Raw genomic sequence first — 25,255 nt, forward strand, 5'->3', positions numbered from 1 at the left:
GAGATAGTTAGAAAGTTTACTTGCCCAGAAAACTAGATAACTAATTCTATGTACAGATACACCTACAGGGCCTGGACTGGGCCAGTGTCTAAGCTCACTGACTTCATCTCCTCATTTTACCACATTATCGGTACTCTGTCCCAAAAGTGATGCATTTTATCTGAGACTAAGTTACCTCTGGTGATAATAATCTTCCTTTTATTCTTCATCTCAGTTGTGATCTGGAAGTACCTATGCATTGTTCAACTAATCAGTAAGGGCATCTTCTGTAGGTTTTATGCAGTCTCTTGTCCCGTTGTACTCTGCTATTGTTAGACCTACCCTTGAATTCTGTGCCCCTTCTATAATGTATGTCAGAAAGCACCTTAACCAATTTTTAAAGATTCAAAGGTTTCTGACAAAAAAAATTGGGCTACATTATTTTTATTAACTTATCTTTTGTTATCCAGCTTAGTCCCACAAGTCTAGTGGCCTCTTTTCAGGGGAGACCTGATGTGGTGTTTATACTACTCAGGGAAATTTGGCTAGGGCATCAGAGAACTTCCTCCTAGTTTTTTCAATAGGTGTCATATAATCTTTTATATCCAACTGAGCTACCGCCAACTTAAGCAGATGGGGGTCTTGGTTTAACATTGCTTCCAAAGGACAACACAATAGATGCCACAGGATTTTTTGCATCTAACTGAGCTACCACCAACTCAAGCAGATGGGACCTTGGTTTAACATCTCTTCTGAAGAACAGCACATTCAGGTGTGCAGCATCTATTCCCCTTATGCTGCACTACAGTGTCAGCAGTCCAACCACCTGATGTGAGAATAGCACCCAGAACCTTTTGCACCAAAGGTGAGTGTGCTACCTGTTGTTCCACTGATACTGCTTAGACCGATCAACATGTGTCTTGAATTATTTGAATCTTTTATTCAACTGAAATTAAAGTTCATGTATCTGCAGTCTCTGCCTGTATCCAAACTTCTCCACAGATAGAAACAGAATCTTCGTTTAAGTCCAAAATGTGTTCTTCACCTACAGCAACCAAGAAGAGATATCCTCCACTTTGCAGTCTGAACTTTGTATTGTGTAAACTTAGCACTGCCTCTCTTTGAACAAACAGATGTATGGTGTGGAATTAAAATATTTCCCATGAAGTGTATTTTCCAGTTGCTGTTACCTCAGGTATAATAAACTTAGTGTTGCAACTTGTACATATAAACAGCCTTATTTGATATGGCATAACAGATTGTGTCTTTGAAGATAAAACTGCTTTTATGCCAAAGTTGTACCAACAGTGAGTCTGAGTCAGACTGCACAAATAGCAGCCTTTTACGCAAACTACCAGAATGAGGGTGAACATCTACATATGCTGGATTATGTGCAGACAACTCATTACAGTAGGAAAACTGATGATTTTAGAAGAACAAAATGATCAGTTTTTGTCTTTTTCAAAAAAGAAAAATAAGACCTACCAAGTTAGGCAGACCCATTCTGAATGGTTGGCTCATTGCATTTCCCTTTGCTATATAAAGTATAATAAATCTCTGCATGACACAGTGCTGCAGTAACATCATAAGCTAGAAATATTTCTGCCCAGAATGTTTTAGAAGTTGGCACATGGTCTACATCTTCATAAAACACTACAAGATGGAAGTACAGGGCAGGTGAAGGACGGGCATTTATTATGATTGTATTACAGGAAAACATTAAAAAAAAAAAAGGTAATCTCCGTGGTATCCCCGAAGTCTCAAAACAACTCACTAAACAAGTGTAGTGTGTCCAAAAACAAAACAGTGTGAGAAACTTCCCTGTGTGGAAGATTTTCAGTCCATATATTTCTAGTTAATCACTGTATATTAATCAGATCAGACAATAGTAGTAGAAGTAGCGAACTTAAACTCGTCTTAAGTCAAAACAAAAGAAATATAATAATAGAAAATATGTAATTGTACAGCATTACTAAGTATTCAAAAGTAATCCAAGTAAGGCAAGTAATTTTGAATACTTAGTAATGCTGTACAATTGTATATTTTCTGTTATTTTTTGTTTTGTTTTGACTTAAGACGAGTTTAGGTTCGCTACTTAGTTTCATAGTTTAGTAGTTTCATAGTTTAGTACTAGGCTATCTGCCCTGGGGCATTTGTAAGCCTAGCCACAGTGATGTGGCTTTCGCCACCCCATGAAATGGTACAAAAATGCACAGAATAGATTTAGAATACTGTGCCTCTGTCTAGTAGTGACACAATGAAGGTCCCCTTATATAATAGAATTAGTTTACTGTGCCCCTGTCTAGTAGTGACACAGATGTGACCCCTGGGGTAATCTTACGATCTCCCATCCACTCATCAAGATTTCTCTTGAAGAGAGTCAGTGAGGGGCTCTGCCTAACATGAACTGGGATCTTGTTCCAGAGCATGGGAAGCCTCTGGGTTATGAATCTATCCCTCCAGCATGTCCTATTCATACCTGTGCCGAGGTTTAAGTCTTTAGCTCTCGTGGTCCTGATGGATTTGGATTTTTTGAGGTGGAGCATGTCCATCAGTTCTTGATTGGACATGGCCTTGTACGTCAGGCAGAGATCACCTCTGAGCAGGCGGTATGCTACTGAATAGAGCTGGAGTTTCTTTAGTCTGGCAGAATAAGACATATGTTGGAGACCCTTGATCCTCTTGGTGAGGTACTTTTGTGGTCTCTCCAGCTGTTGCAAATGCCAGGTGAGGTACATACCAAATGGGGCATTGTACTCAATCATGGGTCTGATGAGGGAGGAGTATAGGGGTACAATGACATCCTTGGATCTGGATGTGAATCCCTTCATGATAAGGTGTGCAAGGTAGAATGTTTTTCTAACCACTTTGGCAACGTGGTTGTCAAATGAGAGGTCGCTGTCGACTTGGGTCCCTAGGTCTCTGATTACTTTTTCCGTACTCAATGGGTTGCTGTCTATGTGATAATTTGTGGGTACTTTGTTTTTCCCAAAGGGGATGACTATACATTTTTTGGCATTTAGTTTAAGGCCATGACTCCGGCACCAGTTGTCTGTTTCTCTGAGGCCCTTTTGTAGGATGTATGTGTTCGCTGGTGTATCAACTATGGCACCTAGTTTGCAGTCATCTGCGAACTTTGTCAGCCACAACCCTCCCATGTTTGCTTTAACATCTGAGAAATAAATGCCGAACAAGAGGGGTCCCAGGACAGATCCCTGTGGGACACCACTTGTGACTGGCTTTGAGTCTGACATTGCTCCAGTGATTTTAACTTTATGGGTTCTGTCCTTTAGCCAGTTTGCAACCCAACTAGTGACATAAGGGTTTACGTTTAAGCTGTTGAGCTTATCTATGATGCCTGAGTGGGGTATTGTGTCGAAGGCCTTAGCCACGTCCAGGTAGGCTTTGCCCTCATCAATGGCTCTAGTGACTGTTTCGAAAAAAGTCAACCAGGTTCAAAAGGCAGGATCTGCCCTTTACAAAGCCGAACTGGGTGGGGTCAAGTGTCTGTAGGTCCCCTATGTCTCTGTTTATGAGTTCCATAATGATTCTTTCCATAGCTTTGCAGACCAGGCTGGTTAAGCTTATGGGGCGGTAGTTCCCAGGGTCTGTAGAGGTACCCCCTTTGTGGAGTGGGACCACTGTTGCTGTACGCCAGTGTTCAGGTACATATCCTGTAGTAAGGCTAAGGTTAAATAGCATTTTTATGTGTGGGTTTAGCTCCTCTTGGAGTTCACGTAGCACGCAACCCGGGATACCGTCAGGTCCCATTGATGCTGTGTTTTTAGCTTTGTTGAGGGTGGTTCTCACTTGGACATCTGAGATGACAGGGAGATTACATTCAGCTGGGATAAGTATTTCTTCATTTGGGGGTGAGGGAGGGGAGAAATTTGCACTGCACCTGTCAGCCAGAATATTGGCAATATCTGTGGGTTCAGTGTATTTTTTGTTGTTGTGAACTAACTCTGAGCATATCTGAGGGTTTCCGCCCAGGTTTCTAACATAGCTGAAGAAGGGTTTGTGGTTATCTTTAGTGTCCTTAGCGATTTTTCTCTCAAAGTTGACCTTGGATGTTTTTATGAGAGAACGTAGTTTTCTGCTAGTGTTGATCAGAGATGTCTTCCCTTTATGGGATTTTGCTCTGTCGTGCAGTAACTTCCTTCTTTTGTTATACAATTTGTTAATGGCTGAGGTCCACCAGACAGGACACTTGCCTTTGGTGGAGAGGGACTTGGGTTTATTTGGGATTGCATGATCCATGCATTCTTGGAGATGTCCATAGAAAACTTGAGCCAATTATTAAAGCTGATCATCTTGTCTTTGTATTGTGGCATCATTCTTGGTGAGGGCAAGATGCTGCTCAGGGTCAGGGTCTTCTACTACTAGTGTCTGATCTGATTAATATACAGTGATTAACTAGAAATATATGGACTGAAAATCTTCCACACAGAGAAGTTTCTTACACTGTTTTGTTACAGGAAAACATTAGCTGTCCACCTCCAAAGGGTATGCTGGCACTGCTTAGAAGTCTACCTAGATGTTATGGTTTATTGTTACAATGCCTCTCCCCAAAGAAGACAGTACAACTGATACTGAATTACTTAACATAACATGGAGGGAAGACCACTGTAACAGTACAGCTGCACTCCAGCCATCCCTCTAAGAAAAGTACATCATTCAAGGAGATCTAGTTATAGAATTTTAAACAGCTACTGTCTGTATAGTTATAACAAGTTTTTTTTGAAGGCCAAGAAGTGGCTTGAAGTACAAAGAAGAAAGTTCCTAATAACGCTTACATTGTAATGAGCACCTTGCACACCAGAGTCCGTGGAACACTGACATAAACCCAGCACTGACTTTCATATGGATTTTGGCACAACAGATAACATTCTAAAAGGAAAGAAAGGCAGATTAGGTGGACAAACTCAAATATTTTGATTTACTGTTACAGTGACCTCTCCTTGAATGATCAGCTCTTGTGATAAATATATTTGCTAGAAGTGTACTATCTGGCCTTTACTACTTTGTCACCAGACAGAGAGTCTAGGTTATCTGACATGCATAGGAGGAAAGTACATACCTCCCAAATCTTAGTAGATTGGGCACTGAATTGTAATAATTATTGGAGATCTCTCCAGGAGCAAATGTCTGAAATTATTGAGACATTACTGAACTGAAGTGTAAAAGACAGGCTGTGCTGTCAAAGTTAAATAAGAGATCTGTTTAGCCAACTGTAACTATGACTCGTTTGATGTGTATATAACGGCAGCTGTTTTGGGATTAGTTCTGAGTTCCCTTCATTGGTTAAGAACTGAGATAGGCCTTGAAGATAAGTTATCCATGCTGGATATTTCATTAACAGGAAGCTGGACCAGCCACAAAGGAAATACTGACTAGCACTGACCAGAAACAAAGAACTTAGTATGATGTTAAGGTATTTTTTCTGTCTCCAGCCATAGAGTTTATTTGTTAAAAGCCTTTTTTGGGGGAAAGGACCAGAAAGAGAATCAAAACAGACAAATCAGGTCCCTGAAAGCTGTTTTTTCAGATAAAAACTAAACAATGAGATGATGCACTGTCTCGCTCCTGTACTCTCTCCTCCCCATCTAGTTTACTTCCCCTGGAGAGAAAAAAAAATCTCCTTTTATGACAGTAAATGTTGTTATGTTTTCTAATACAGGTGAGTAAGGAAGCTTGACACTCTAGGTATGCAAAGAGTTCACTTCTATACCTTTTTTATCCCTCATACCAGCAACCCTGCAAAGCTGCCTGCTGATTGTTTTCAAGTAGGTCCATTTGCTTCTACAGAAGAACGCTATACTACCTGTCTCCAGAAATCAAGAGGGAAAAGGGTTTTATTCATAATGCAGATTGATTCCAAAGAAACATGATTTTTTCCAGACCTCATATAACCACATATGATCAGCAAAATCCAGAAAGCTAAACATCTCATCTCTTATTTCTTATTACTCTTATTTTTATAAAGTTTTGGGTGGTTATATTGAGCAGGAAATATGTTGGGTTCAGAATAAGACAAACGCACCATCAATTTTGAGTTATCCCATTTTGCCAAGCAGCAACTTCCAAGAACATTTTCAGAGCAGATGCCCCCAATATGTACTGTACTAGGAGCAAAATGAATTCATATTTTCAATACGTCAATGTAAGTTTCTAATATCACACTCAAAGCAACTGTTAAACAACCAGCATGAAGGTTTATGTTTATTTTCAACATTGAACATTATCATGAATTGGAAAAACTCTTATCTCTCCCACACTTGAGGCTTCATTTTCTGGGAAGTATTAAGGAGAAGTCCCTATACAGCATTGTCTTACCTCAGGACAAACGCTAGGAGGTTGTTGCTCTTATGACAGCATTCCTTTAGATGGATCTAACTAGTTCAAGGGAGTGGCTTCAGACTCTAAGATGCATAACACATGGCATAACTACAGTTCCGTATGCAAGACCACTCATAAAAAGCCATAATGAGTACTCAGATGCAAGTGGAATCAAATATTTTAGTTGTTGTTGTTTGTCTTTTCGGCTTTTCCCGGTTAGGGGTCGACAGCGGAACTCCGGTCTGCTAATGATTGTCAGTCGCTCTTTATGGTGCCGAGTTGCCAGCCTGACACCCAACCTTCAGCGAAGGCACACCCATTCACACATGTCTTTTGGAGGCCACTCGACCACGGAGAGGACATGCAGACTCCACACAGAAGGCACGCCAGCCGAGAATCGAACAGGAGAGCCTCTTGATGTGAGGTAACAACGCTACCGCTGTACCACCGCGGACTATAAGAATCAAATATTCCAGTCTTTTAACCAAATCCAGTCCATATTAACCTCCTAGCTACCTGAGCTGACATGCGGAGTAGATTGTCAGAAAATTACCAGAGCTCTTCCCTTGGTCAGCGTGTTGCTTCAGGTACCTCATATTATTTCTGTTGAGTGTGGTATGAGTCTCTGTCTCTTTTCAGGGCAGATGAAATATAACGATAAAAATCCACCACATAACTGTCAAAGAGCAGTGAGTAGGTGAGTAGTTTAAATATTCTTAAGCTTTTTTCAACTTATTTCCAGGCCAAGTCAAAACTTGGGCTGACAGTACAACATTTATGTAATATGTAAATGAACAAAGTACTGATCTTTCTTATCAGCTGTGCAGTCTTTACCAGGTCAGCATAATATGAAAGCTGGCAGTCTCAGCAGGCACATTTAGTTGTTTACAAATGAAAATCGGATGGATCCAGAAAGTCAGAAGGTGTTCACAACTGTAATATGTATCTATATCTATCTATCTGTCTGTCTATTTATAGGGTTCCTATCAGATGACCGAAGATGCATTTTGTCAAATGCGTCTTGGTCGAACTTGAAATGTCGAAAAGGCAAAATGACGAAGCGGCATATAAGCAAATTCTTTCCCTGGGAAAGAAGTCACTTGGCCGCTTCCATCACTTTGCCATTTTTGGCACTGTAGTGCGATCTTGGAGTTAATATATTTAAGTAGGGCGGGCACAGCCCCCTCACGTCGGGGAGTGGGGGGGGGTGCAATGTTTTAATATCTCTCTCTCTATTTTTTTTTTTTTTTTTGGGAGCAGCGATTTTATTTTTTTTGAGGAGCAGTGATTTCTTTCCCCCTGGGAAAAAAAAGCGCTGTTCTGGTTGTTCGATGTCTTGTGACTTCGAACTTTAGAGTTCGATATAACAACGTTCGATCATCTGATCATTCGTTGTTATAATATAGACCCTATCTATCTATCTACCTATCTGTCTGTCTGTATATCTGCATCTGTGAGTCAGTTTCATTTTATCGAATTGCATTTCATTGACTCACAAATGATTCAACAAAATCTCATTGAAGTTTCATTTGGTTGAATCATAACTCACAGAAAAATGTAAGGCTGTAGAAGATCACTGTTTTGGATCACAGGAATTACAAGACATATTAGTGCTGAACAGAATTTGTACCTTTGCTTGCTATAAAAGTTTGTGTTTTTGCACCAGTAGTAGTTCACTGTGTGAGGAGTTTTGTCTTTTTTCCACAGTTATGTGACTGTGGAGTTAGTATGTTTAGGTAAGTGGGTATAGGTGGGCTAGCCCGCAAAAAAAAGTCTTCTGAAGGTATGTGATTTCAGTCTTCTTTTGTGAAATGAGTATTCAATGAAATTATATATACACACAAACACACATACACACGCACACACATATATATTTTTACCATGGAAAAAAATCACTGTTGTAAGCATTCGAGATTATAAGCTTTCACTTACATGAATTCAATAAATCATTGTTCGCTTTTTTAAGCATTCAGTGATTTAACATAGACCCGACATATATATATATATATATATATATATATATATATATATATATATAGCTCTACTTCAAATGAATGACAAGACTACTTACCTGAAGAAGACATCACTGAGACGAGATCGCCGATGTTGCTGAAACATTTCCCAAGATAAGTTTCCAGATGACCAACATGGAGAAATGTGCCCTTTTCCCTACTGTAGTGTGATCCCAGAGTCGGTATATTTAGATAGGGGTGTGGAGGGGTGCAGTCCCACACTTTGGGGGGGTGTGGGGAGGCATAGCCCCCACCTGGGTGGATTGGAGATAGTGTGGTGTACATTTTTGTTAAATTTTGGTCAACTGGATACTTACCATGGGAAACATGGTCCTTCAATCAACTGAGGTTTTAGAGATCTCGTCTCAGCGATGTCGTCTTTGGGTAAGTGGTCTTTCGTTCATTTCAAGTAGACCCATATATATATATATATATATATATATATATATATATATATACATACATACATATTTCTAATAGATCTGTTTATCTCCCAAGGTAACACTGAGCAAATTCAAGTACAGAAAACAAATGCCTTTCCTTTCATTTGAGATCAAGGTCTCTTTTCTATTTTTATTGTCTCAACTCCCAGGCCTTGATAATAGCAAAGTAGGACCCATCTTGACAAATTCTGATAACCACACATTTTCTAAGGAGACCATAGATGTCAGTACTACTGCAAGTGATTGCCTATCCATCTTAGAGTCTGTCAGTGCTACTCTTCCTGTTCTTTCAACAACATCCTGACCTCTGTTAAATTAACTGCCTGTATGATTTCATTGTTCCAGATGTACACCTTCATCCTGATTATAAAAGGAGGAAGAGAGGCAGCATTATGTAATGCCTAGGTAAATGTAAAAGATTTACTGGGGTTAAAGGAAAGTGAAGCATTTCTTACAGCCTCTCCTTTCCAGGTATATAGATTGCTACGGGACTACTATCTGGTCTGCTAGACTGGAGGTCCCTGCATATGGCCTCTCCTACACTATTGTGTCCACAGCAGCACCTTCTCACGGGGCCCTCTGTTTTCACAGAACCTGCTGTGTAGTGCGACTGAGTGCCTGGTGGTATAACTTGGTTGGCTCATTAGCCTTAGCGAAGGTAAACTCTGACTCAAAACCCGGGTAGATGAAGCTCGTTAGCCTTGTCAGGTAGTTCATCTAGGAGAAGGAAACTGATTCCAAACCCACAATCTGGCCATTGGATGATTGCTCCACCACCTTGTGGACATCTTCAGGAGAAAAAAAGGCTATGAGAGTAAACCCGGACAGAAAATCCGAAGTGGAACCCCTAAGTTCGCTGGTTGTCAAATCCAACTTCCTTCCAACAAGTCCTGCAGCCAAGTTGATGCCTAAAGTATCACTCTACATTCCTTTGGACCACATCAGGGAGGCCGAGGGGGGATCCTGTCGACTGGGCATCTCAGCATATCCATATACTATGCCCAGGCTTGTGTCCTGGAGAGTTTACTTAAGTGCCACTGCTCACAGCATAAGAAGCAACACAGGAGACAGCAGTCATTAGTTATTAGTCCAGAGTGATTGGCATAAGCTTGGAGGCCATGAGCAGTCTTCATTGGTGGGAGGAGCCATCGCAGTCCCACTGGTTAGCTATCACTCGCCTCAAGCTGGGCAGCCCCCAGCCAGTAAGGTGCTGACCTGCCACAGTCTGCCTGCTTCAATGGGTGCTTGGAGCTAAGGCAAATACTGAGGAGCAGACTGTAAAATTCTGCACCGGGAAATGAAAAAAAGAAAAGCCAACTACCAGTATTGCAAGTGGCAGGCTGGAATGTCAGGGCACTATGCCCCGGTCTATCTGTTGATCTTCATCAGGTTGTTTTTGCTCTAAAAATCTGAACAAAGCCTAAAATGATGGAGGGACAAAAAGGGGCAGATATGAAATATTGCTCTTACAAACTTAGACAGTTGATGGAATAATAGGTTTTGCAGTAGCATGAATTCTCTGAAGGATGTGGAGTCTTAAACTCAAATGTTTGTCATTATTTAATTACTTCAATCCTCAACTATTTGCCAGAAAAGTACAGAGTTTAGGAGGAACACACCAAAAATATGAGGCAAAAAAATGGACATTCTGTGAAAATCTGTACAGTTGAGAGGTGTGAATCACATACACACACACACACACACACACACACAGTCACTTCCTCATTCATACCTGCATTTATTCACACATTGCTCTCAGTCTCCCGATCTCACATATACACACACATTCATACTTGCATTCATTCACACGCACACAGCCACTTCCTCATTCATACCTGCATTCACTCACACATCCCTCTCACTCTTCCGATCTCTCACACACACACACACACACACACACACACACACACACACACACACACACACACACACACACACACACACGCGCGCACACACACACACACACACACACACACACACACAGTCACTTCCTCATTCATACCTGCATTCATTCACACATTGATCTCAGTCTCCCGATGTCACACATACACACACACACACACACACACACACACACACACACACACACACACACACACACACACACTTCCTCATTCATACCTGCATTCATACACACACACACACACACACACACACACAGCCACTTCCTCATTCATACCTGCATTCATACACACACACACACACACACACACACACACACACACACACACACACACACACACACACACAGCCACTTCCTCATTCATACCTGCATTCACTCACACATCACTCTCACTCTCCCGATCTCCCACACACACAGCCACTTCTTCTCCTGCATCCACTCACACTCGCCGTGAACTAATAAGCTTAACTGCAAAATAAACCATGAACTGTTTGCGGTTTATTTTGCAGCTAAGCTTATTAGTTCGCAGCACCCCTGTGAGGAAGCCGTGACTCTCCAGGGCACCACAGTGCACACTTTGGGAACCCATGAAATATGCACTTTATGCGCGCCTTGGGGGAGGGGGGTGTGTGGGAAAACCGGGATTCAGCAAGGGAGCCGAGAACCAAAAAAGTTTGGGAACCACTGGTTTAAGGGAAGGCAGGAATTTTTGTAATTTATGTAATGTTGGACTAAGACTAATGAGAGTTATAAATAAAGGAATGAAAGAAAACATATATGTAATGTATAATTTATGAAAATAAAAACATGTTAAGGTGGCTGTTTGCTATTAATGTATCTGTGTCTACATCATAAGTGATAAATTAATAAAGGTGTCTTGTACAGAAGGTCCAGGGTACTGCTGGATAGGTTCTATATCACATCATGGAATCACAATTAAGTGAACGCTTCTTCGTCGAGCACCTATTCAGTGAACTAAGTTTTTAGCAAAAGTTTCTTAGGGCAAACCGATGGTTGGCCACCATCTGGAATTTGCCCTTTTCCCCACTGTAGTTCAATATCGGAATGGTATATTTAGTTAGGGGATGTGGGGGGCATAGCTCCCCGCATTGGGGGGGGGTGTGGGGACATAGCCCCCATCACCAACATAGCTGTTAAGTTTTATGGTTTTGTTTATGGTCACTAGGACAGACTACTGTCCGTTTGCCATAGGAAACTTTACGCTAAAAAGTTAGTTTGATGAATAGTATGTTCACTGACTAGGTGTTCACGGATGAGGCATTCGCATAATCATGATTCGATGATTTGGTATAGACCCCTGCTGGGTATACTACCCATTGTGTTATGATTGATGTGGGACTCCTGTTTGAAGAAAGACAGAACATTTGAATGAATAAACAAGAACTCCACCCACTTTCCCGTTGTTTATGTTGCTGAATACAATATTTAATGTATGTAATCTGAGTCCTGCTTTATATTTATTTCAGAAATCTTCATCTTCCAATGTGGCAGCTGTTTTTTTTTGGAATTCTTGGTACTGTGTTACAGCTGCATTAATCTATTTTTCTGTGAGCAGCATTACATGTTAGTTTTACTGGGTAGTTTTCATACATTCCTTGGAACTGAAGAACACAAACCAATGTCAGTTTTAAATAGTTCAGCAGGATACAAACTTCTGCCCACTGTTTTCATATGACTGATAAAAGTTACATGTATGGCCACAAGTACTGCTTGGAAATTTTGTGTTGATAAAAGGAAAAGCAAATTCATTTTGTAATGATTACTGTAGTACTGTATGTTTGTCTGCCTCCGTTATATTGAGCTTTAAAGTGACCTTGTCACCCAGCTGTACTCTTTATATGGTTGTATTAGAAATTTACACCCTGTTTATACCTCATTTAACTTGTATTTTTGATCATTTATGTGATATGCACTCTCGTGTCTCATGTTATGAGGTCATGCCTGAAATATGTTTTCTAGCTGTAGTGCACCCTCGTGGCCACAAAACCTAAGTACCCACCAATTAATTCTATCTGTTAGTCCCTGTTTCATTCTTTATAATTTCACTGAGGCATTTGAATTAGGATGTGTTATGTATTATTAACCTTTTGCTGTTTTATTGGGGAATACTAAGTCACTGGGAAAAATGCCATTTATAAAATAGGCTTGTTTTGCCTTCCCTGGACTAGCATTTGAATTATGCATGTTACAATGCGTGTTTCCTTTTACAATTACAGAAGTCAGAATACTGTTGTTATAATTCTAGGTGTTGGTGGTGCATCAGAAAATGATGACCCCTCAAAAATGGTTATGGTACTGGCTGCTACAAATTTTCCATGGGATATTGATGAAGCATTAAGAAGGCGACTAGAAAAACGAATTTATATTCCTCTTCCTACAGGTATGTTTAACAGGATATGCAGGCTCCACTGACAGATTTAAAAACAGGTATTAATTTTAAAATGTGTGATCATTTGCACAACTGTTGTTTTATTAGCGGTTTAGCAAGAATTTGACAAATCACAGCAAATGAAGAATTTCACTTACTAGTATGTATCAGGCTTTATTTCTGACAAACCTGTTTCCTGTCTGGTAAGTGAAAATGGAAAATGGTCATTACTAACAGCATGTACTCTACTAACAAGATATATAGTAACCATTTAGGTGTTAAATTGTATTGAGAATGTTTATCAAAATTTGATGACAGAACAAGACCATTTGGTGTACTCAACTTGTCTGTATCTCATCAGTTATTACATTTAGGTTGTGCTTGAGCTATACCCTTTGTCCACCCATGGACCATAGTAACTACAAATCCATTGTTAAAGATGTGGAACATAATATCTCAGACCTCATTAATATAGACACCGAAAATCTCTTAACCTTGGATTGTTATCAGTTTGGCTTTGTCAAAGGCAGATTTGTTTCTTTAACCCATCGATTTCTTTGAAAAAAGTCTGCTAATACTGTGGTGTAAATGGAAAAAGCCCTAAGAACATTGCAGGTGACCAAGGGTCGATTAGCAGCTCAGGTGTCTGAGGTGCTGGCAGGGAGGATGGGCATGCCTGTAGTTGGGGGGAAGCATTCACTTAAGAGCTTCCTGCATTCATTCGCTAATGGTGGCTGGGACAGTCAAGGCAAGGATTGTTCTAAGGAGGGATTGTCCGGGATCTTGGCTAAGTCACAGTGGAGGTGGGATGACATGCCAGCTCATTCCCATTGCATGACCTCCCTCAAGAAAGTACAGGTGTGTGTGCAAAGGGAAGGCGTGGAGCAAAATGGGTAGGTGAAAAACACTCCTTGGCAGCAATATTCACCATGAGGTTTGATCTACTCACCAGCCCTTAACATAGATTAGTGTAAGTCTGGGAGAGTTTAGAAGTGCCTGATAGACATAGTGAACAAGGAGAGATCATGGTGACAAGTCAGTAGTCATCTGCGAGGAGAAAAAAAAAACAGTAAAAACAAACTGTGGACCTCACCAAGGTGTTTGACATTACCCACCATGCAGGCATTGTTGACAGACTTGTAAATTTGAATATAAATCCATATGTTGTGTGGTGAATAGCTAACTGATTGTCTGACAAAACCCTTGTGGGTAGAGTCACAGGCACCACATCTGAAAGCAAAAAAGTTACTAATGATGTACCCAGAGGCTCAGTGTTGGGCCCTCTCCTATTTGGCATATATTTCTCAAATCTTCAAGCCACCCCCCCTGGTCTATGACTGTCTAAGTTTACAGACTGTCAAATGGATGTTTCATTTTACCTTCCACTGACTCACAATTGCTGCAACATGGGTTAGACTGTGTTAACAATTAGTGCAAAGGCATTGATCTCATACTATACTTGGACCTGCTCTTGTGCCAGTCCTGGCTGAACTTACCCACTATACTTCACTAACCCCCTTTTACCTAAATCACACCTCACAATCCTCTCTAGCCTCCTACTCCACTCCTTTTTGTTTTCCCCACTACCTCACCTTATTTAATTCATCTCTGCAGAGCTTTCCTGTACCTTTTTCCTCACCTAAGCTACCTGAAGAGACCCTACCCTGCACTGTTCCTATAACCTCCTTCAGTCCATCCTTCTTCCTTCTATAACCATAATATGAACACCATCTTTTATACTAAGACATCACTCAATTTCACCTCACTGTCTAATCATGTAATCTCTGATATCTCTTTAAATATCTTATTAGAAATTGTCTCTGGTCTCTTTTAACACATACTAATCTATGTAACAAATAATATAACTATTGAATTCTTCCTCACATATTCTCTTCAATTCATGTTATTGTTTTTCATTGCACTCCACTATGAAACATATATTCTATGTTTTTCTCATTACAATATTTTTTCACTCTTATGTTTTGTAGTGTAAGATGATACTTTGTGATTGAAATTGCCAACATCCTGACAGATCGGTTCACTGCTAACTTTACCCCCCTTTCACCCCCTAAAGGGCCCATATCTATACAGGTAGAATGCAGAGTCCCTGTAATCACAACTACGCAGGTAAAAGCTGCACTCTCTAAAGCCAAAAACACAGCATCCATGGGAACGGACAACATCCCAGAGTGCATTTTACACGAACTTCAGAATGAACTGGCTCCTCACTTAAGCACCATGTTCAATAATAGCTTCGCATCAGGCTTTGTGCCCACTGAATGGCGCACAGCAACAGTTATCCCACTCCACAAAGGGGGAGCCACCACTGATCCCAGGAACTATCAACCTATTAGCCTGATGAGCCTGGTCTGCAAGGCCATGGAACGTATCATCATGAAACTCATAAACAAAGACATTGGTAACCTCCAAACTCTGGATCCCACCCAGTTCGGGTTTGTGAAAGGCAGATCATGCCTCCTGAACCTGATCGACTTCTTTGAGGCAGTCACCAAAGCCGTGGATGAGGGTAAGGTGGTTCACACAACCTATCTTGACCTCGCCAAGGCTTTTGACACCATCCCCCATTCTGGAATTATAGCTAAACTCACTAAACTAGGTATAAATCCCTGTGTCACAAGATGGGTTGCCAACTGGCTCACTGACAGAACCCACACTGTAAAAGTTGCAGACTCCAAATCTGACCTCAAAGCAGTGACAAGTGGAGTACCACAGGGTTCCATCCTGGGACCTGTCCTGTTTGGTATCTACTTCTCCGAAGTACAGGCTAACACAAAAGGCCTCTGGCTAATGAAGTTCGCAGATGTCTGCAAACTAGGAGCCATAGTCAAGTCCCCAAATGATGTGGACATCCTACAGAAGGGCCTCACTGAGACAGATGCCTGGTGTCAGAGCCATGGCCTCAAGCTCAATGCCAAAAATTGCAGTGTCATCCCCTTTGGTAAAAACTCTGTACCCATGAACTACCACATAGGCAGCAGTCTACTTAACACTGAATGCGTGATAAGAGACCTTGGGACCCAGGTGGACAGTAGTCTCTCCTTTGATAGTCACATCGCCATAGTAGTCAGGAAGTCCTTCTACGTTGCACACCTCATCATAAAAGGGTTCTCATCCAGGAAAAAAGAGGTCATTGTTCCCCTCTACTCATCACTCATTAGACCCATTATAGAGTACAACGCCCCTTTTGGAATGTACCTCACAAGACATCTGCAGCAGCTGAAAAGGCCACAGACGTACCTCACAAAGAGGATTACTGGCCTCAAACAAATGCCTTACATTGACCGCCTCAAAAAACTCCAGCTTTACTCCATAGCATATTGCCTACTCCAAGGTGATCTCACCCTAACATATAAAAAGCTATGTCAAACTCAGAGCTGTGGGACATGCTACACCTAAAGAAATCCCAATCCCTCCAAGCTATATGCTCTAGGGACCTAAACCTTGTCACCACAATAAACAGGACACCCTGGAGGGATAGATTCCTGTCCCAGAGACTTCCTATACTCTGGAACAAGCTACCCATCTGTGTCAAGCAATGTTCTTCATTAGCACTCTTCATGAAAAATCTTGATGAGTGGATGGGAAATAGGAAATACACCCTGGGGATCACTTCTGTGTCTCTGCTGGACAGTGGTACAGGAAAATAACTTTCTTGGGTGGCGTAAGCTATGGAACCTTGCTGACTAGGCTTACGTAGGCCCTTGGGCTGATAGCCTAGGACCTACCTATGAACCTATGAAAATATCTGTACTTGATTTTTGAACTATGATTGTGGAGCTTTTCTCCTCGGGCCTTCACTGAAAATGGGCACTTTCTGGTCCAGTCGGACTTTCCCAGTAAACAAATGTTGAATAAATAAATACTTTAAAATGTGGTATAGTTGATTTTGGCAAAAAAAAATCAACATCATACCATATAGACAGTACACCCTACCAATCAGACTGTAGTAGGCATTCTTTTTAATAATTCCTTACCTATTGACCATCATGTCTCTGTAGTTCAGAAAGTCTTCTGTGTATCTCATCAAATTCCCAAAGGTATCTCCTGTGGATTCAAATAAGAATGAATTCCCCTTTGCTTGTCTGTCATCAGGCCTGTTATTGAATATAATGCTCTATTTTTGAGAACTTTTTTTCTTCCCTCTGCATCATCCCTCAGCTCCCTATCCAGTGCCCCATGTCAGTTGCAGTGTTCACTAGCCATTTCCTAATCCCCCAATAGGGCAAGAGCTGACATGGATCTTAAGAGCATCCTGGGAGGGGGGTTAATTTTTAAACAACTCTGACTCTCACTCTTCCCCTCATGATCCCCATGGTAATATCCAAGGGGTGGGCATGCAGTGGCAATCTGTAGCATTTCATCTTGCCTCCACAGTGGTAGTGGCTCAGCCATATCCCCACAGTATTCCTCATTTAGACCACAGCTTCCAAATGTGGTGTCCCCATCCCCAGCCTCCACCAGGGAATCATCACAGGAGATGCCCATGGAGCCTCCCACCCACCAGGGTTGGTAATGCCCATCCCTTTCTGCTGCTCTGTCTGTTGCCCAAGCCAATAATCAAACCTGGTTCAGCTGGGCAGTAGTCAAGACTTTACCCTCTATGTCACCAGAGTGTCCATGAATATTATGTTGATTCTGTCTTGTCTATCTTCATCCAATTCAACCTTTGGGTTTTCGGATCCGACTGGATTCCTCCTTGACACTTTTCAGAAGCTTTGGATGCAGGGCTGTGACTCCTCACCCACCCATAATTCCCACTGTTCTACCCAAACACCTCAGATCTCATTTGCTGCTTGTTCCAGAAGGATGTGGTTTTCAAGGGCTCTGACTAGGCAGGAGATTAGTGGTCTTTCAGCTTTTCTAATGGTTATTACTGTTTATCTTATAATTCATTAGCTCCGTTTGCATATACTTCCCCTTCTCTGGAATGTACTGTACTTCCTCCCATCAAAAAAAGCTTTATTGTTCTTTATAATTAGTTTCTTAGTTTATAGCTATTGGTTCTTCTAAGATAGTGAATCTGATTGTTGTGAGTAAAGGGGTGGTGATTTTGGACTTGGTTATTAATGTTATTCTCTTCTAGTATGTCAGACAAGGATGCCAGTTTAAAAAAAAAGTGTTCAGCTGTGGCCACAAAATACCTTCACAAGACCCTTATTCCTTGTATGTGTATTGCCTAGGGGTGGCACACTTAGAATCTGACTGTGAGGTGTGTGCCTCTTTTGGTGCCAAAGCACTTCAGTGATATTGAAGCAAACTTATCCTAACAGGCCTTCTTCCCACCTAACTAGGGAGTTTGGCTTTTACTTCTTCAGAGGTCTCTTCTCCTGTAAAGAAAGAGAGTAGAATCAAATCTCCCAAGGTAAAGGAAAAGGTGAGAGAAAATTATAGAGATGAAGGGAGAGAGAGTGTGAAGGAATCAGAAAAAAGGGTAGAAACCACACCCAAAAATGGTCACTGGATCTTACAGATTCCCTTGATCCAGCACCAAAAGTGCATAAGCATTCATATCCAATCTCCAATGTGTAAACCATGTTTCTCTCCTTTCTTGCAGGAGAGGCATTCATCTCACCCATCGAAGTGTGGCTTCTTCTCTTGGGTCCATCTGTTGGTTGAGGAGTCTCACAGAAGCAGAATTCAACAGGATGATGTAAAGTTTCCTTCAGATGAAGATTCAGCTGGCATTCCTCCCACTGCATACCCCTTCGGGGGTTCCCATTAGATGACCAAAGACGCATTCTTTCGCATGTGTCTTGATCGAACTTGAAAAGACAAAACGGCAAAATGACGAAGTGGCAAATGAGCGGATTCTTTCCCTGGGAAAGAAATCGCTTGGCCGCATCTGTTACATTGCCGTTTTCGTCACTGTAGTGCGATCTCGGAGTTGGTATATTTAAGTAGGGGGGTGTGGGGGACACAGCCCCCCACTTTATGTTATGTTTTAAGTGTTTTTTTTTTTGAACAGCATCGCTGTTCTAAGCGTTCAAGTTTTAAGCTTTTGCTTACATAGGGTCGATAAATCATCGTTCGCTTTTCTAAGCGTTCGATGATTTAGTATAGACCCCCCCCCCTTCAAGGCTCTGTGTAAAGTAATTTCTGCCTTCCTATTGGTTTTCCTGTTATGGTCCAGTCTTTGTATCTGAAGCCCATGGGGCCAAGCCTTCCCTCCAAAGCACTGATGTTGGAGCTGACAGTCTTTTCAACTTCGTGGTTTCCCTTACTCTCTTGACTCTGATGTTGTCAGATCGGGATGAGTCTTGGAGCCAAAGACTCGTAGCTGAGGCTAGAGGATTGAGTTGACTCCAAATTTTTTTGGGTCTGTCCCTTCCCCTGAGTGCCTTAGTGGTCAGTAGCTCAGCACCATTGTCAGCCTTGGAGCTGGGATGGTTCAGAGCTGAGGATGCCCCTCCTTCCCCTTTTTCAAATCAGAGGAGTGATTTTTTTACAGCTCTGATTGTATCGTTTGTGTTCAAGGAGGTCAAAAGAGATCTTTTCAGAGTGAGAGAAGAGGTGTTTTCCATGCTCATCTCTATCCTGTCCTCCACTGGATCCTGTACCAGAATGCTTTCATCTTGGTTAGCTAGTACTGTCAGCCTCTTTCAGTCTCAGAGGTACTCACCATGTGAGTTCCAAGTCTGATTTTGAACCTTCTCCAGAAGCTCAAAAGGGGCAGATACCAAAATAGCAGACTTGTAAGAGGAGACACTTAGGTCCTCCCCAGAGTTAGTCACCAATGACACAGACTTCACTGAGGAAGAAGTGTCCCCACCATCTCCTCTAGAAGACATCCCTTTTAATGACATTCTTGAATTGATGAAGCTGCAAGAGGATTAGTCCTCTGAAGCACCCTGTCCTGAGGAGATCTAGCAGTGGACCCTTTCTGTTCAGTGATCCTTGATGTCTCATACACTGCATCCACTGATTCACCACACACCAGTTTGCAGAAAAGACATCAGTTGGTAGCTGACCTCCCCTCATAGTCTCATAAGGTTTTTTCCTCACCACCTCCAATAGCAATAGCAACCATGAACGCTTCCCTTCTGGGGTGAGGGGGGAGGCATTTCAAAATGAAGATTGCTCAAGGTTCTTGGTCAACCAAAGAGGCCATTTTAACATCAGTGTCTTAAAAATGAGGGTGATCCTCCTAGTGTTACATGCTTTTCAGCACTCATTTCCCGAGGGTGTGATTGCTATACAGATGGACAGCATGGTGATAGTCCGGCATATCAATAAACAGGGGGAACCAAATCATATCCACTTTGCCAGGAAGCCATGAGAGGCGATATCTTCCTGTCAATTTCTAATTGAAACACACATTCTGGGGAATTCCAGTGTTCTGGTAGACAAACTGAGCAGATCCATTCTTCTGCTGCACAAGTGATCCCTCTGTCAGACAGTGTAACAGATTTTCAGTTACTGGGGTCATCCTTGCTGCAGTCATTTTGCTTTGTACAAAAACAACAAGTGCAGCAGTTACTTTGCCCTGATCCCTGTACAAGATCAAACACAGAGGGATGCTTTAGTCCACAAATGGCCCCCAGGTCTTAGTGCCTTTCCTCCCATTCCTTGCATGATAAAATGCAAGGCCATAGTTATCCTCATTGCCCCTTTTTGGCCCGGCAGATGTGTTTTCCCTTCCTTTGGTCTCATCTAGTACATCCACCTTGGGTGTTGGATCCTCATTTAGATCCTATGAATCACCCATCTGGCCATCCTCACCAAAACCTGAAAACCCTGATATTAACCACATTGTTATTTCAATTCTAATGATACCCAGATATGCCAGGCTTTCTGCTCCAGTAATCCACATTTTGTCTTCTTCACAGAAACCAAATAGAAAAAAAATTCTATCTCAGCAAATGGAGAAGGTTTATTGTACGAGCTTCTTCCAGAGGACTAGATCCCTTTTCAGCCCCTCTTCTTCCCACTCTAGACTTCTTGGCAGAGCTTTTTTCAAAAAGGACCCAGCTTTTCAACCATCAAGCTACAGTTAGTGGCCTTTTCCATATTTTCACATTGGGCAAAATCAGACTTGTATTACTTCTCTAAAGATTTCAAAAACCTTTTTGAAGGGAACCTACCTTTTCAGACCACCTATAAGGGCTCTGGTTCCCCCTCAGGACATTACTATCATGTTTCAAAGTTTAAGACAAGCTCCTTTTGAGCCTACAGCTACAGTAGATTTAAAATCAATTTCTATGAAAACCCCCTTTGTGGTGGCTGTTACATCTGCAAAGAGCATTTTGGAGTTGCAGGCCTTATCCTGTAAACCTCTATATCTGCTTTTTCATCAGGGCAGAGTGCCGTAGAGAACAAATCCTAACTTTCTCTCAAAGGTGGCATCTGAAACAAATCTTAATCAGGCTCTCAGTCTACCAGTATTCTTCCCCAGGTTTTCTAATAAAGGAGAGTATATTCTACACTTGCTAGATGTTCAATGACAGCTCAAGTTTTACTTACAAAGGACTAAGGATATCAAGAAATCTGTTCAGCTTTTCATTGCTATTTCTGAAACAAAGTTTGGTTCACGAGTGGAGGACATCACTCTGTCTAGATGGCATTCCAACTGCATAATGTTTGTGTACTAAAAACTGGGACTGACCTTGCATGGTAACCAAAGGCTCATTCTGCCAGGGCAATAGCTACTTCTGCTGCCTTTATTGGTAGGGTTTCTATTGACGGGATTTGTGCTGCAGCTACTTGGTCTACCATTCATACCTCTCTGTCACATTAGAAGCTGTCTCTACAATCTAGATCCCGTACATCGTTTGGTTCTACCATTCCTAGGAATATCCTTTCTTGATACTGCCCATATGTCTTGGTGGCTTGGGAATCCATCCCAAAGGTTGAAACATATGAGAGAAGATAACATTGGATAAGAAAGGTATGTACTTACCATAACGCTAGATCCATTTTTGTCTTGTTTTCATTCTGTTCAACATCCCTTCCTCTGTTCCTCAGCCTAAGTTGCCGTCACGTTCCTTTTGAATGGTTGTACCTAAGGGGGGGTGTCTTTTCCTTGAACAGCCTGGTTGCTGCTTGCTGTCCCTCATGTTTTTGCCAGTTTTTGGTCCACCATGTTAGGTAGGCAGGTATATAGATGTGTGTGTGTGTGTGTGTGTGTGTGTGTGTGTGTGTGTGTGTGTGTGTGTGTGTGTGTGTGTGTGTGTGTGTGTGTGTATTTTTTTTTACATAGATTATAAAATAAATCATATTTATAAGCAGGCAAATTGACCTGAGGTATTCAGGGGAATAAACAGAATTATGAGTAGAGGAACAGTCCAAGCCCTGGATGCAAAGCTTCTGAAAAGCGCCAAGGTTGGATCCAGTTGGATCTGATAACCCAAAAGTTGAACCAGATGAAAACAAGAGAACATGGATTTAGTGTTATAGTAAGTACATAACTTTAATTTTTGACACATATTTGTCTAAATGTGTCACTTAACTTGAAAGACCTCAGAGTTCCCTAACTATTCCTAATTTAAATGATCAATGACCTTAGGACCCTAAGTTGCCTGGACAGACTGGCTGTGTCTCTGTCTCTCTTTCTTCTCAGACTCCTGTAGACTCCTTTGTGATGATTTGTATCTAGCCTTTCAAACCATGAAAGGCCTGACTCTCCCTGACCTCCTATTCCTTTGCAGATCAAACAGTCCCTGACATACCCTGTTAAAGTAAGATTTAATCAGTAGATGAATAAGATATATTATCAGGGTAAATTCATACCTCAGTGTTTTGCTCATATCGCAGACAAACTTTCAGTTTATGTCAGAGGAGCACCCTTGCCACCTTCAATGTAAACCTAGGTAATTTGATGACCAGGTTACATTTTCCTCAGTCTCTCTTGTGTTGCCCTCCTTGAGGATAGTTTATTTGGCTCAGCTTGTAATGATCTGTAGACTGATTGCTTAGTAATTTCCTATAAACTTATAAACCTACAATTTATCTGGTGAACAGGTGTTATGTTTAAAGACTGATGTTTCATTATATTTATTTTCTACGAATGAAGTACCAGGTTCATGTTTTCAGATAATGTTTCTTTCACCAATATTTACTTTCCTTCTTCCCTTCCCCCTTCTCCCTTTCTTTTACTGTTTGCCTTCATCAATGTATTCTCATTTATCTTTACCTCTTCCTTTCTTCCTCCATCCTTCTCCACCTCCCCTCCACACTTTTCATTAGTTTTGAGTTTTGTAGTTTGGTCAAAGACTGATACTACAGAGCTTTAACAAACCTGACTTCAGCTGACATTGTACCCAATACCTCTCAACAGAACAGCACTATCTTTGTCACCTGCCATTTAAAATTATGTACTGATTGGCATTGCTGTACTGTTTCATCACCCTGTGTAATATTTATGTACAACATAAATTTGCCATTTCAATTACAACATCAGATAAATAAGCGTGAATGGGTGTGCCTTCTTTGGGCGTCGGGCTGGCAACTCGGCACCATAAAAATCTACTGCCAATCATTAGTGGACTAGAGTTCCACTGTGGCGACCCCTAACCGGGAAAAGCTGAAAGACTTTTTATTTAAATATGTAATACCATTTTACTTAATGTTGTCTAAATACTTATATTAAGAGTTGTAGTGCAACATAAGCCACCTGTAGTTTTATTTTGTTTTTATGTGTTTAACTTTGTTGATGAGGGGCTTTTTAGGTCAATTTAAAGTTCCCTTATATCCTAAGGTTGGGCAACTTTCACAGACATCTGCTACGTCCCAGGAATGGAGAGGGATAATTGCTTTCTTTCATTCTCTCATACATCTTAGAAAGTCACACTTCAAGTTACACCTCTCGGTGGTAAACATTTAATGATCAATACCATCTCTATGGCTGCAGTACAGTAGTGAGACATGAAAAACCCACTGGACTGTACCACCAGCTCACGGAATACAAGACATGGTGCTGTAACAAACTACAAGAAAACAAAATTGCAGAAAAGCTGCTCATATTGAAATGCTACAGTGAAATGTAGGTATAAAAATGAGGCTTCTGGTATATCTGGAGGTATGTTTTGGATAGGTACACTCCTGTTTTGCTCCATATTGGGTCTTGTGATTTTGACATATTGTTTATCTTTCGTAACATGTACCAGGATCTTTTATCCCCCTCTTGTAAATCTCAGTTTGTAAGTACTTTTTTTCTGTTCATCTCAGGGATGACCTCTTAAATTATTATGTAATATTAATGGCTTAAATTATAAAAAAAAAATATGAAATTACAGTCCAGAAGTTGATACTGCACAGCAAAAAGACCAGTACTCCAACCATAGGCAAATAAGTCTCAGTCCATCCAAATTGAAGTAAAAACAGCTGAGACTTATTTGTCTATGGTTGGAGTATTGGTCTTTTTGCTGTGCTGTATTTACTTGTGTTTTTGGCCAAATACTTCATTTATACACCTAATAGTACTTTGTGTACTTGGAATACAGTTCAGAAGTTGGCCTAGAGACTTGCCAATGACTGCATAATTTCCTCAGGTAAACTTGTTATGAACTTAAGTAGAAAGAATGCCCTTCTGATATTTTGGTGCTGGCAGTGAACCAGTTAGATATTTGTGGACCTGCCTTATTTCCTAATAGCCTGTGTAGTGAGACTGGAGACATTAATAGCAGAGATACTGAAAGTAGATTAATTTCAGTTAAATGTGTAATTTGTGTTGTCCTTACTCCTCTTGGTACTTGTTTTGACACTAGTCAGTCTTTCCCCTTTTTGTTACCAAGCTTGCGTTAGAGACTGTCAACCTATTATGTTGCCTAGATGGAAATATTTTTCATTGCAGAGTTAGAATTATGATCCAAACTTTCAAAATGCTGCACAGATGATGATGCACATCGACCCTGTGTGGGGCCTCTAATATTTCAGATCACTGGTGACTTGGACATAATAGAAGTAAGCAGTATACAGTTAAAGCACTATAGTTTATTGCTGTTTGTGACTTCTTTCTAATTTCAGGTGACTTTTTGTCTGATATTGTAACAGAGATGAAACCTGGACAACCCCTCCCCCTCATTATTCATCAAGACAAGTTTAAAGAAATTTGGGATAGTGCTGTATTATGAGCCATCACTGGCACCCTTTATAGTAACTCAGAAATCTGATGGCTAGCATTTAAAGCTCTTATTTTCAGAAAGTGTCCAGGCCACGGTGGTACAGAGGTTAG

At 41.2% G+C, this 25,255-nt stretch overlaps 1 protein-coding gene across 3 annotated transcripts in view; it reads left to right on the top strand.

The window, feature by feature from the left end:
- KATNAL1 (katanin catalytic subunit A1 like 1) overlaps positions 1–25,255 on the top strand; it is a 928,864-nt gene that overhangs the window by 738,385 nt on the left and 165,224 nt on the right. For all 3 annotated transcript variants that reach the window (XM_044073252.1, XM_044073251.1, XM_044073253.1), the window contains one exon: positions 12,943–13,077. In XM_044073252.1, the coding sequence (XP_043929187.1) occupies positions 12,943–13,077 (135 nt within the window). The remainder of the gene's footprint in view (positions 1–12,942; positions 13,078–25,255) is intronic.

This window comes from Protopterus annectens, chromosome 5.part1, assembly GCF_019279795.1.
Source record: "Protopterus annectens isolate FY-2018-M chromosome 5.part1, PAN1.0, whole genome shotgun sequence".
Taxonomy (NCBI): Eukaryota; Metazoa; Chordata; order Ceratodontiformes; family Protopteridae; genus Protopterus; species Protopterus annectens.